The 13505-nt window shown below is 39.2% G+C and overlaps 1 protein-coding gene across 2 annotated transcripts in view; it reads right to left on the reverse strand.

Moving 5' to 3' along the window:
• Positions 1-1633: 1633 nt before the first annotated feature.
• The window catches only part of Bmx (BMX non-receptor tyrosine kinase), a 60419-nt gene continuing 48547 nt past the window's right edge, over positions 1634-13505 (reverse strand). For both annotated transcript variants that reach the window (XM_008840877.3, XM_029567246.1), the window contains exons 17-19: positions 12863-12981; positions 8832-8989; positions 1634-2523 (exon numbers count right to left, since the gene is read on the reverse strand). In XM_008840877.3, coding sequence (XP_008839099.1) covers positions 2449-2523; positions 8832-8989; positions 12863-12981 — 352 coding nt within the window. In that variant the 3' untranslated portion in view covers positions 1634-2448. The remainder of the gene's footprint in view (positions 2524-8831; positions 8990-12862; positions 12982-13505) is intronic.

The raw sequence follows: 13505 nt of genomic DNA on the forward strand, positions 1-13505 counted from the left end.
ATCACATAAGCTTCATTTTTCTTCACTTCTCAGAGAGTGTACATAGACTCCTGGCTTAAAATGATGATAATAATAAATGCTGCATATCACCATGAAACATGGTTAAACAGCATTTTGAGAAGCATTGCGCATGTTTTAAAACAATATGAATATTCTTCCTTTATTTGGCTCCTCCTGACACAAGTGAACTTATTTTGTCATAAAGCACTAAAAGTGCCTTAAATCTTTGCATCATTTGATCTTTGGAATCAGGCTTCCAAGGAAGGCTTGGGGCTTATTTCATAGTAAACAAGTCTGTATTGTTTGAATGCTTACCAGTATGCATTATTTTTGTTTTAAACAGCTTATTTTTAGAAGATCAGATACACAAAAATATGGGCAATGAAGGAAATAATCTCGAGGGAGGCCAGAAAGAATGGTTAAGAGTATGTGGTGTAGGTCCCTGCTACACAAAACCCCAGAGAGCAGGAAAGGCTGGTATCACACCTGAGTGCGGGCCCATTGAGAAGGAAGGATTATGTTACTTGTTCCTTCTTTTCCGTTAAGTAGGAAAGAACCTGACACCGACAAAATACTAAATAAACGAACGAATGACTCTATAAATGCCCTAGTGGTTATTTTAAGAGTGACACTTCATTATACATTCGTTATGCATTGAGATTTGTATATCTTTGTTAAAAATGGAATATCATTTCCCTGGGAATTCTCTGCTGAAATAACGGAATCATTAACTAAATGTCAAGAAACCAATAAACAAGAGAGACATTTGAGCTAGCAGGTAGATGGAGTGGCTGGCCTGAGAAGGGGTGATTACATCTCTTAAGGAGATTATTGACCTGTCTGAAAAGTAGATGTGGGGGGCTTCATTGGGGTGTCTTTTCGTTGTAGTGGTCCCTTTCACATAAGCTTTCTTTTGGCCTTTTTTCATGTGTGAGACAGGTTCTCCCTATTACCCCATCTGCCTGGAACTCATGATGACCCGGAACTCATAGACCAGGCTGGCCTCAATCTCACAGAGAGCTGCCTGTTCTGCTTCTTGAGTGCTGGGGTTAAAGGTGTGCACCACCATGCCTGGCTTCTTTCAGTCTTCTTGACATTAGAGAAAAGATAGTGAAACATTCCAAGAGAAATAAAAACCTGGGTGTTTTTAATAGTGTGCCACGAGTGTGAACATTCCAAGGAACCATCTAGAATGAAAATAACTTTCATAATGGCCATAAGAATCTAAAATACGGTGTCTATATCTTTCTGTTAAGACAGAAGACAGAAGTAGAATTTTCCACTGTCTGTCAAATAAACCAGAAGTACTAAGTCCCAAATTTGATTTCAAATCATTAAAGAGCAACGATGTCTTTAATTCTAAAACTTAACCCGTTTTATTGAGTGGCAATTGATAATGGCAGACTTTAATGTTTCAAAAGGCATTAAATTCTACTTTAGCATCTTTAAATTATTTATTAATTTATTTTGTTTTTATGTGTATGAGTGCTTTGCCTGCAGGTATATAAGTATACAAGTGTGTGCAATGTTCACAGAAGCCAAAAGAGGGCATCAGATTCCCTAGAACTGGAGTTATAGATGGTTGTTAGTGGCCATGTGGGTACTGGGAATCAAACCCAGGTTGTCTCCTAGAGCTGTCAGTGCTCTTAATTACTGAGTCATCTCTCCAGCCCCCTTAGCATCTTTCATAATAAACTGTGCTCTCTGTGAAACATGTAACACATTGTTCAATAATATTATTTAGCTTTGGTGTTATATAGGTATACATGATTTGATGATATGAAGTGCTGTTGTTCTAATCTAGAGATTGAGCAGATGATAATTTTACCATTCAGATTGAATTCCGGGCCACAGTACAGGGTCCTGACATACACTGAGGTACTCCAGGAAAGTTCAGCATGAATGGGAGGTTGGGAAAAATACCAGTTCACAAGCTGCACTCAGACCTGCTTTATCTGAATTTCTAGGACACTTCCTAAGGAATCTATGTTTTAATAAATTCTTCATTTGACTCTCACACCTGTTAAAGTTTGAGATCATTTACACATGCAGGCAAATGCGCACATTTCTGTATTTGAAAGTATATTTAATGACCACAAGTGGCAATAGAAAAGAGTGAGCATTCAATATATCATTTTTCAGTTCTGCTCAATCTTTATACATAATACACATGCTCTCTAAATTGCAACCTGAAAATGTACTTTTACTGTAGACTGGGAAGTGTTCTATAGGAGCAGTACAAACAAAATCACTAATTTGATCTAAATTTCAAAGAAATGTCTTCTTTCCTACTTTGTTCCTTTGTAGATAATACAACAGATTAAAAAAATACACAGAACAGTATTAAGAACTAAAATTACATTGTGTTTGGCTACTTCCCTTAAACAGAACGACAGTGTTGGCCAACATTTGTATTCATTCCCATCAGCATTCTGGTTGTTTTTTTCTTCAAGGCCTGTCTTTTTCCTGAAGTGGTTCAATGGAAGATAGGAGTTGCTGAAATGTAGGGCGCTTTTCTGGAAGCTAAATAAAAGAAAAATATGAATGCTTTAGATGATGAAAGTCATAATTTAAAAGAACAAGGGGCTGGAGAGATGGTTCAGTGGTTAAGAGCACTGACTACTCTTGCAGAGGACCTGGATTCGATTCCCAGCACCCACATGGAAGCTATGAACTGTCCTTAACTCCAGTTCCAGAGGAATCCGAAGCCCTCTTCTGACATCCCACTGCATGACACAGGTGCACTCACATACATGCAAACAATACACTCATACACATAAAATAAAAATAACAAATAAAGTATTAAAAAGAAAAAAATCAGGGCTGACTCAGTTGATAGAGTACCTGCCTAGAATGCACAAAACCCTGGATTTCTTCCCCAGTACCATATAAATTAGGCATGGTGGCACACATCTGTAATCCCAATGTTTGGGAGGAAAGGGGCAGGATCAGAAGTCCAAGGTCATCTTTAACTACATAGTGAACCTGAGACCAGCCTGAGATACATGAGACTCTGTCTCAAAACTAAAAAAAGAACAGTATAAGGCAGGGGAGATGGTTCGGTGGGTAAAAGCACATGCAGTGCAATCATTAGGACCTGAGTTCAAATCCTCAGAACCCACAAAAAGGCAGGACATGTGTCATGGGAGGTGGAGACAGGAGAATCCCTGGAGGCATGTAGGCCTACTAGCCTGGAGCACACAAAAATGAACAAGAGATCTTGGCTCAAACAAGATGGAAGGTAAGGACCAACATCTGACATAAGCACGCCATGGCACTAGTGCATGCACACTCTTGCACACTCAAACAGAAACAATGCACACACACACACACACACAGACTACATAACATATGTATCCTTTAGTCCTAATACGAGTAGGCTTTTGTTTGTTTGTTTGTTTGGTTGGTTGGTTTATTTTGAGACAGGGTCTCACTGTATAGCCCTGGCTGACCTGAAACTTGCTATGTAGGCCAGGCTGCCCTCAAACCCACAGAGAGCTGCATTCCTTTGCCTCCTGAGTGCTGGAATTAAAGGTATGCACCACTGTATCCTGGCTTTCTTTCTTTCTTTCTTTCTTTCTTTCTTTCTTTCTTTCTTCCTTCCTTCCTTCCTTCCTTCCTTCCTTCTTTCCTTCTGCTCTTCTTTCCTTTTTTCCTTCCATTCTCAGAAGATAGAGTTTCACTGTTTAGCCCTGACTAACCTGAAAATCTATATATAGATCAGGCTGGCCTTGTACTCACAGAGATGCACTTGCCTCTGTCTCCCAAGTGTTGGGAATTAAAGGCATGCACCACTACACCTGGCACAGGTGACTTTTGATGTGGAAACACCATAGATTTTTCTACTTAGATGAAAACAAGGCAAGGGTACCTACTATATTGACATTTGTAACATCATGTTGAAATTACTAATCAATGCAATCAGAAAGCAAAAATAAGCCCCAAGAATTAGAAAAGGAAAAAGAAAATTATCTTTATTCGCATAGGACACAATTATATGTTTGGAAAATCCAATAGGAGAAATGATAGATGTACCCAAACTCTAAAGGATTTCACTAAGATAGCAGGATATAAAATGAACAAATCAACAGCCTTCACACATGCCAATAGCAACCAGTTGGAAGACATCATTTATAACAGCAACAACACCAAAATAAAATCTTTTGGTGGGCTCAATGGATGGATTCACACTGAAGGACACTGGGGAACACAAATCGTACACTATAGGCGAGAGAGAGAGAGAGAGAGAGAGAGAGAGAGAGAGAGAGAGAGAGAAACAGAGAGTTCATGAAATTGGGTGCGAGCAGTGGGGGGAGGTGTAGAGAGGGATGTAAATGCCATCAAACTATATTGCATAAAAATTGCAAAAATTTAATAAAAAAGAAAATTCAAATAATGACAATAAAAGAATCAAGGTAAAAAATATGTCTCTCTCACACAAGGAAAACGTCAAAGCTTTTGAAAGATACAAATGTGGACTTGAATATGTATTCAGAAAAAAAAATCAGTTGTCCTAGATGAAGATATGTCAGTGTCATGAAGTTGCTAAATTTTGCAAGTTAAAATATAAAGACATGAATGAGTTTATGTTAAGCTAAATGAATTTGTTTCATAGATTTTGAACTTGAAAAATGGTTAGGAAACTATGAACAAAGATAAACCATGAGGGTACTAGCCTACATAGCATCTAAATGTCATATAATATTTGTTATATAACAATATATGTATAATTAAAATAGTATGGTACTAGCATATGAGTACAAGGACCAGATAACAGAAGAAGCCCTAAAATAAAGCAAAGACATGTGGAAATATAGAATAACATTAGGGTGTCGTTTCACTGCCATTAAGGTGGCATCTTATCGCTTGGGACTATGTAGTCTTTTAGTAAACAGGGCTTCCAGCAACTGGATAAGGACTTTAAAATGATATCTTTGGATCATAGTTCATACTGTATTCCATAGCAAACATAAATCAAATCAGAGATCTACATAAAAAATAATGAAATCCTAAAAGCACTAGAGGAAAATCTGGGAGAATTCCATCATAATTTGGTTGTAGAAAGCCTAGGTAAGGAGCTGGGGGGATGCTCAGTAGGTAAAAGTGCTTGCCATGTAAGCATGAGAACCTGAGTTCAGATGGATAGAACCCACATAAAGCTGGGCACTGTAGTGCAAACCTATAATCTCAGAACTCCTGTGATGAGGGAATTCCCAGAAGCTTGTGGGCCAGCTAGCCTGGTGTACACAGTTGCAAACCACAAAATGAACCTGTCTCAAATAAGGTGGGAGGTGACGAATGACACTCGAGTTTGTCCTCTGACTTCTTCATATATGCTGTGGCACTCATGTGCTGAGAGAGAGAGAGAGAGAGAGAGAGAGAGAGAGAGAGACAGAGACAGAGACAGAGACAGAGACAGAGAGAGAACATGAGAACATATGCGAAGCCTTGAGATTCATTTCCAATACCACAAACATAAAAAGAAAGGCTATGCAAACATGACTTAATTTCCATAAACAATAAAAGCAAATACTGGGAAATTCAAGTATATTTCAAATCTTTTGCACATTAAAACAAGAAACACTATCAATCAAATAAAAATACAAATGTCAAACTATCACAAACTAGGAGTAAATGTTAGAAAATACTGACAACTTCTCATATAAAGCATTCATATCCCATGTTTATAAAGGGATCATTAAACCATGACAAAAAATGACGGTTGTCAGAAAGATATACAGTTGACCTTTAAAAGATGGAAAGGGGCTCAGTCTTATTCATAATGAGATACACATATTCAGTCTGCATCACAATGCTAATTTTCATCCTTCAGTTTAGAAAAAATATCAGAAGCTGAGCATGTGCTCCATTGTTGAGGAAAGCATATATTTATCTTTCTTGCTAGTGAAGAGTAAAAGTCCCAGGAGGATAAATCAGAACCTAATGAAAAAAAATCTAAAGATTTATTTTATTTAATTGTGTGTGTGTGTGTGTGTGTGTGTGTGTGTGTGTGTGGTGGAGGCTGTACAGGTACATGCAGGTAGGTGTCCTTGGAGACCCGAAGAAGGAATCATCAAATCCCCTGGAAGCTGGAGTTACATGTGGTTGTGAGTGCTCTTAATTACTGAGCCATTTCTCCAGCCTCAATCTAATGAAAAAAAAAAAAAAAGCAATGTTCTCCTAAGCATTTTATGGATTTGAAAAGGTGTAAAGTAAAATACAAAAAAGAAAGGGAAATCAAAATGTCTCCACTCTATGTTCTACAGGTAGGATCTCTAAGTGGGTATTATCTCTGTGTATACCCATCTTCATGGGTTTTGCCATAACTCATACACTTTTACGGACGAAGTGTGGAAAGCAGGAAGCCCCTTCCCATTCAGAACCACTGTCCATTTTGATGGTATAATTATAGTCCCAGATCTAGAGTAGGAGGTGCAGGGAGGTTCTTCATCTGACAGGTTAAAGCTTATGTCAGCCTGTTGATGGGCTGATTTCTAACAGGTCTCTGCTCAGACCCAATCTGACTCTCTGGTGCAGTCTGACATTCTCACCATTACTACTTTGTGGATAAGAAAATGTAGGCAGTCCTTATTCAGCATTCCAAGTACTGTAGAGTGGTCCACATTCAAAGCAATCATTTAAGGCTAAATGATGACATACGTGAAACAGTCTGCAGCCCTTGCTAAGTGGGAATAAAGGCTCCAATACAGGAGATTGAGGTCTATTTAAATTATGTGTGTCAGATTATTCATAGTTCTCCAAAAATAGTGGGTGAAGCATTTACTGTCCAGCAGGCACTGTTGTAGTGCTTTGAATCCACACAATAGTCCTATGAGTTAAGTAAAATTTTGCAGTAAACCATAGTGATGAACAAGGTCATTCAGCTAGTAAATAATCAAGGCAGGATGCAATCCAGATATTTAGGCTCTAGAATTTGCATGCTTAACATATGACACATTTGATTTTTACTAGTCAATGAATGAATTAGGCCCTTTTGTCATTAGGAAATACCGTATAAATAATGGTTATCAGCAATTATGTCTTGGCATGTGTGAGCACAGGCATATACCATGTTCACATGGGGAGGTGAGAAGACAATTTTGGGGAGTCTTTTCTCGCTTTCTGCATTGTTGAGGTCAAATCTCCCTTGTTTCTGCTGCTGCATTACATACTCTAGGATAACATGAGTTTGTGGGAAATTGTGATTCTCTCATTTCAGCATGGTAGTGCTGAGATTATACATGTGTACCACCACATCTGGCTATTTTTTAAAAGACGTTTTGTTTATTATTTTTATTGTATACATGAGTATATTGCCTGCATGTATATAGGTGCACCTGTGTTGCACAATGCCCTCAGAAGTCAGAAAAGGGTGTTGGATTCCTATGGAACTGGAGTTATGTATGGTTGTTAGCTGCAATGTGGGTGCTGGGAATCAAACCCAGGTCCTCTGCAAGAGCAGCCAGTGCTCTTAACCACTGAGCCATCTCTCCAGGCCCCTGGCTATCTTTTTAAAGACTTATTTTTTATTTATGTATGTTTATCTGTGTGTCTATATGCACATATGTGTGTGTGGCCACGTACAGAGGCCACAAAAGGGCATAGAATTCCTTTGGCGTTAGCGTTTCAGGCAGTTGTGAACGACTCAATGTGGGTGATGGGAACCAAACTCTGATTCTCTGTAAGAGCAGTAAGCTCTTAACCACTGAGCCATTTCTCCAGCACTATCCACATTTTTTTTTTAAATAGGGGTTTCAGGAATTGATCTGGGTCAACAAAGCTAGTACATTACTGCTGAGACATCGCTTGGCCCTGAGAAATTAATTGTGTTCTTAGAAGTTTCTTTCTTGTGTACTGCTCAAACAATTTCAATGGCTTCATATTGCCTATAAGAGTCAAATTTTCACTTCTTTTTCTTCCTCCTCCTCCTTCTTCCTGTCCTCCTTCTCCAGCTTAAATAATCTGGATCAGACTTACTCTTCCCAATTGATTTTTCAGCCTTTGCCACAGTAGGTCAGCCGGGGGACACCATGCGTACTTCTTGCTTCCACACCTTTGCTTATGCTAGTCTCACCTGGACACTAGCTGGCACCATCTCAACTCACATAACAAGGGGATTTTGAAGAGATTTTCTGATATGATTCAGGTACCAGAGAATTCAGGAAGCAGTTCTCTTTCCTCTGAGGTCTTCTTGAATCATTGTGTGCAAAGATCTTGATTTCAATGAGGCCAGTGGTGGGGTCTCATACCTAAGTTCCCCAATTAGTTGTCTAAACATAGAAGATGGTTTGCAAGTGAATCTCTTCCACTTTAGGCTCACATCTACTTCATGTGACACACCTATTCTCTACCTATATGGCATGCTTTTAGTTGGTGTTTGAGAGGCAGGGGAAGAAATGATGGGATGTTGTTTTTTATGTGATCTTTGTGTGTGGTCAGATGTTCTTGTCATACATTTTTGAGTTGAGGATAGACTTCATAGATTTGTTGAGAACAGGGACACTGGCACTATCATCCTGCCTCCTTTAATAACTATCTGATCTTGACTTCCTTGGGCCCCTATGTCCTCACCCAACAGTTTTAGTGCTGATGCTAGTACTGACCTCATAGGGTATTTTCTGCTGAGCTAATATTTACAAAGTTCTTACAATAGTGTTGTATACAAGTTGTTCAGGAAATTTTCAGCACCGCCATTTTGTTTTGTATCACAAACAAACATGATCGAGGGTCATTTCCAATGTCTGTGTAGCAGGTATTTACCCTTATCCCTACTGATGCAACCCTCCCCCACCATGGAGACCCCTTCCAGCCTCTTCACAGGGTGTACTTGCCTCATGCCAGCAACTGTACATGATCTGGTAGATGGTGTCTGATGCCAGTTGGGGCCGGTAGAGTCTATGGCCCTGGGAGACCTTCACAACCACCTGGGAGTTGTCATACAAGTCATAGGGCTGCTTCCCAAGACTGAATACCTCCCACATCAGGATCCCTGCACCAGCATCGAGGAGCAGTAGGCAGACAGAAAAGAAAGAGAGCCAACGTCAGAAGGTCCAGTGTCTGTGGAATGAACTTTACATCACAGATACAAAAGGTCATAGATCAGAGCAAGGGATTTCTGGGAGATGAGGCCTAGTGAAAAGGGGAGGGCATGGAAGGTGACCTTGGACATCACTTCTGGAGCCTAGGGCCTTATGTTCCTTGTCCTTGTTACAAAGCAAGTGAATGGCAACAGCAGCCTCAGTGGGAACCACTTGGAACCAGGGTTCATGACTGCTTGCAAGAGGAAGCTAGGGTCTCTTGCGGTCTCACATTGATGACTGCCTGTGTAGTGAGCAGTCATTCCAACCCTTGTGAGTAATGAAATCCTCACCCTTTCTCTCTGCTTTGGTGGCTGTGTAAAGTTCATTGAACAATCAAACTGCCTTTTAGTAGAAATGTAAACACAAAACTATAGATTTCTATCTCCTTGTCCTCTAGGTCTATTGCTGTAATCCATCAGTCACTGTCTTTCCTGAGTGAGGCACCATTTTGGGAATCTGATCAAAGCCTCAGGCTTGTTAAAATGAGCTCACAGCATATCTGTATTCAGTTTCAGGATGTTCACAGCCCTCCAGAGTTCATGGAGAACATGGTGGGCTCCAGGATAAGATACCGAGTTGTGGTGTTTATGATGATCAAGAGAATGACTTTTGGGGTCACTTAGGTGTGGCCTTCAAAGATGAGCTCTCCTTCTCAAAGGCAGGGTAAATTCCTTAATACCTCCCAGGCTCAGCTTTTCTATTAAAGAGTATTAGCACCTTCTGAATCTGCCACAAGAATTAAGCAAACTACAACACGTATTGCTCTTAAAAGAGAGCACTGGAAAGTTTGAAGTGCTATCTGAATGGTGCTGTTCTGTCCAAGGACAAATAATTCAACAGTCAACCAGGTCCAAAATATTGGAAAACCAGAAGTATATAAGAAGGAAGAAAACTGTTTTAAAACAGCGACCTCAAACTCTGACTTGTAGGCTACAAATTTTATATGAAATATTAACATAATTAAACAACTTTGCGTGTTGTGACTGGTCTGCAGAGGACCTGGGTTTTGTTCTTAGCACCCACATGGCAGCTAACAACCATCTGTAACTTCAGTTCTACGGATTCTGACACCCTCTTTTGACCTCCATGGACACTGCACGACATGGGTGCACTTACATGGATGAAGGCAATATACTCATACACATAAAATAAAATAGTAAATAATTTTTTTTCTAAATATTTAAAACCTATAAAAAGAGGGATGTTCCCTCACAACTTTCTCTTTGAAACACTGCATGCTTATTTCAAAGTTAATATCACAACTGTATAAAACAACTGTGGGCAGGGCCTCTTCTTTGAGAATTGCTTTAAGAGGTCCTGGTTCATTTTGAATATACATATTGGGGGCAAATCATTTAAGAATAGATTTGCTGTTTGTAAACAGCCAGAAAATATATGGAATCAGGTTGTGTTACATAAGATGGATAATCGGGTTGGGAAATGCTGTCTTTGATCAAAAGGCTATAACTATGGAATGAGAGCACCAATATTACAAATATCATTCAGTAGGCATATCAGTTGATGCATGGATACTAAAACTAATTTTGACAACAAGGGCCAAACTTAATCAGCACAAAATGTCTTATTTGTGACTTTTCCTTTTTTGTGTACATTTGATTATCTTTTCCAATGAAAAGTGACACTTTTTAAAAGGGAATATTTATTTTTATAAAACTGATGCAGAAAAATTAATTAGCTAACTGATTTTTTTAAAGATGTGTTGCATGTGTTAAGTGATTGATAAAACTGTACTTATGGATGAAGACAAGCATGCAATAGTTTTTTATCATATCATAAGTAGCATATTTTATTACTTTATGATAATTTATCAATACCAGATTGTGAATCCTGGTATTGTGAATCAGACAGTGACTGAAAACTGTTCTGACACTGTCAACATATTAAACAACAAACCTTGACAACAGATTCATAATTTAAGAATCTTTTTCTTTTTATAATTACCTTTCCTAAATTTGGTTTCTTTCTTTTTAGTTTTGGTTTATCAGGTTTTTTTTTTTTTTTTTTTTTTGGTGCTGGAGATCAAACCCAGGGCCTTGAGTATGCTAGGAAAATGCTCTCACACTAAGCTATATCAGCAACTCTATTATTAAATTTGTTGTTGTTCTGAGAAAGGCCTAGGTATGTAGCCTAGACTGGCTGGCAGCTCGTAATACTCCTGCCTCAGCCTCTTGAGGGCTAGGATTACAGGTATACATTATTATGACCACCTTGAACTAGTAAATTTTAATATAGACCTTCTAGGAAAATAGCAATACTAGTTACCAAACTTCTGTTGAAATAAACAGCAATGGTTGTACTTGCTGGTGGGGAGAAAAGAACACAAAGTTAGATGGGTGAGGAGGTGGGAGTAGATCTGGGAGGAGTTGGGGGAGGGAAGAATATGATCAAAATACACTGTATGAAGTTATCAAAGTATTAATAAAAATATTTTTAGTCAGGCATGGTAGCCAACACCTTTAATTCCAGCATTCAGAAGGTACAAGTAGGTGGATCTCTGTGAGATCAAGGCCAGCCTGATCTATATAATGATTTCCAGGCCAGCCAGAATTACAGGGAGACCTAGTTTCAAATAAACCAAAAAGAATTTTTTTAAAAATACAATGGTATTTTAGGTTTTACGGGTCATGTGGTATCTGTGGCGATTCCTCTGTTATTGTGGCACAAATTCAGCTACAGACAACATGGAAGTGAATGGGCATGGCTGTAGCCAATAAAACTTTATCTACAGAAACAGAACACCTAATTTGGTCCAGGGCTGTTGTTTCCTACCCCTGATCTAAAATGTAAACTTTCACAAGGGGTGGAGATGATTTGAAACATAGTATGAGTTTGCCATGCTTTGAAAGTGTGGTTCCCAGTTTGGTGCTATTACAAGGTGTAGAAAGTTTAAGGCCTTGAGAGGCTTTATGGTCATGAAGAATGTGCCCTGAAAGGGAGACAGAGATCCCATCCCCTCCTCTTCCTCTCTCTTCTTTCTGTTCATGACGTGAATAGCTTTGCTCCACCACATCTTCCATTCCACCTGCCTCACCATGGACCCTAAGGCAACAAATCTAACCACAGGCTGGAACCTTCAAAACTGTGAACCATGATAAATTGTTTCTCCTCCTAAGGTGACTATGTCACATATCAGTTAGAGTAATGAAAATCAGACTAACATGGAGCTAAAGAAAGTATACAGTCGTGCCTGATGCATCCATTAGGGATGTTCAAAGAATCTGCCCATTCAGAAGAGAGTGAGTGGTTTATCACAGTTACACATTCATATTGATCATCTGTGATTTCAATTTAGGGCTTTCAAGCTTTTGTATTTCAACAAACTGACATTTAAGCTTTAATGATCTCTTTTTAAAAACTGAGGCTGGGAGAGGTGAGGCACATCTGTAATTCTAGCTTTTGGGAGACAAATGAGAGAAAGGATTATGAGTTTGAGGCCAGCCTGGGTTACATTGCAAGATACTGCTTAATAAACAAAACAAAATTAAAACCATTTGAAAGCTTGGTTGGCAAAGATCCTATATTCTTTGATTTTGTGGAAAGATGCTGGCCTGATGTAAATTATGTAATGCGCAGAAGACTTACTAACATCTAACCCAAGAAAGTAAATGATCCTCTTCACCCTCTTGCTTGTCTCAGATTGTATGTGTAAGTTTGTAAATGCTCAAGGTCTTTGTTCAGATGGATGTTGCTGCTCTTGTGGTTTCCTGTTGTGGAAGCCATCTTATGAAACAGGACTGGGAGCTGTGTGGTCACTTCCTTACCAAATGCCCATACGTCTGATTTGCTGCTGTATTTGAAGTAGTGAAACACCTCTGGGGCTGACCACTTGACTGGAAACTTTGTGCCCACTGAACTCACATACTGGTCGTCAAGAACATATCTGCAGGGAAAACATCAACACAGACGTTATGACACATGGTGGTTCAAAATGGGAAGATCTCTACTGGCCATGATTGTCTGCATGGCAGGACAGGCTGGTGAAGAAGGATATGGAGTCATTCAGAGTCAGTTGAATGGATCAGTTTTCTGGATTATTTTGGATCTCTCTCTCTCTCTCTCTCTCTCTCTCTCTCTCTCTCTCTGTCTCTCCTCTCTGGTGTGTGTGTGTGTGTGTGTGTGTGCACGCACATGTGTCTGTGTGTTATATGTGTGTGTGTTCCTATGCAGAGATCAGAGATCAATGTTGAATGTCTTCCTCAATAAGTCTCCATCTGATTTCTTAAAGACTTAAAAAAATTTAATTATGTGTACTTGTGTGTTTGTGTGTACATATTTGTGCACATGAATGCATTTGCACACATCAACCAGAAGAGTGTGTCAGATCCCCTGGAGGTGAAATTACAGACAATTGTGAGCTTCCTAATGTGGGTGCTGGGAACTGAACTCCAGTCCTCTTCAAGAGGA

The sequence above is a fragment of the Nannospalax galili genome, unplaced genomic scaffold (genome assembly GCF_000622305.1).
Source record: "Nannospalax galili isolate Female #2095 unplaced genomic scaffold, S.galili_v1.0 scaffold521, whole genome shotgun sequence".
Lineage (NCBI taxonomy): Eukaryota > Metazoa > Chordata > Mammalia > Rodentia > Spalacidae > Nannospalax > Nannospalax galili.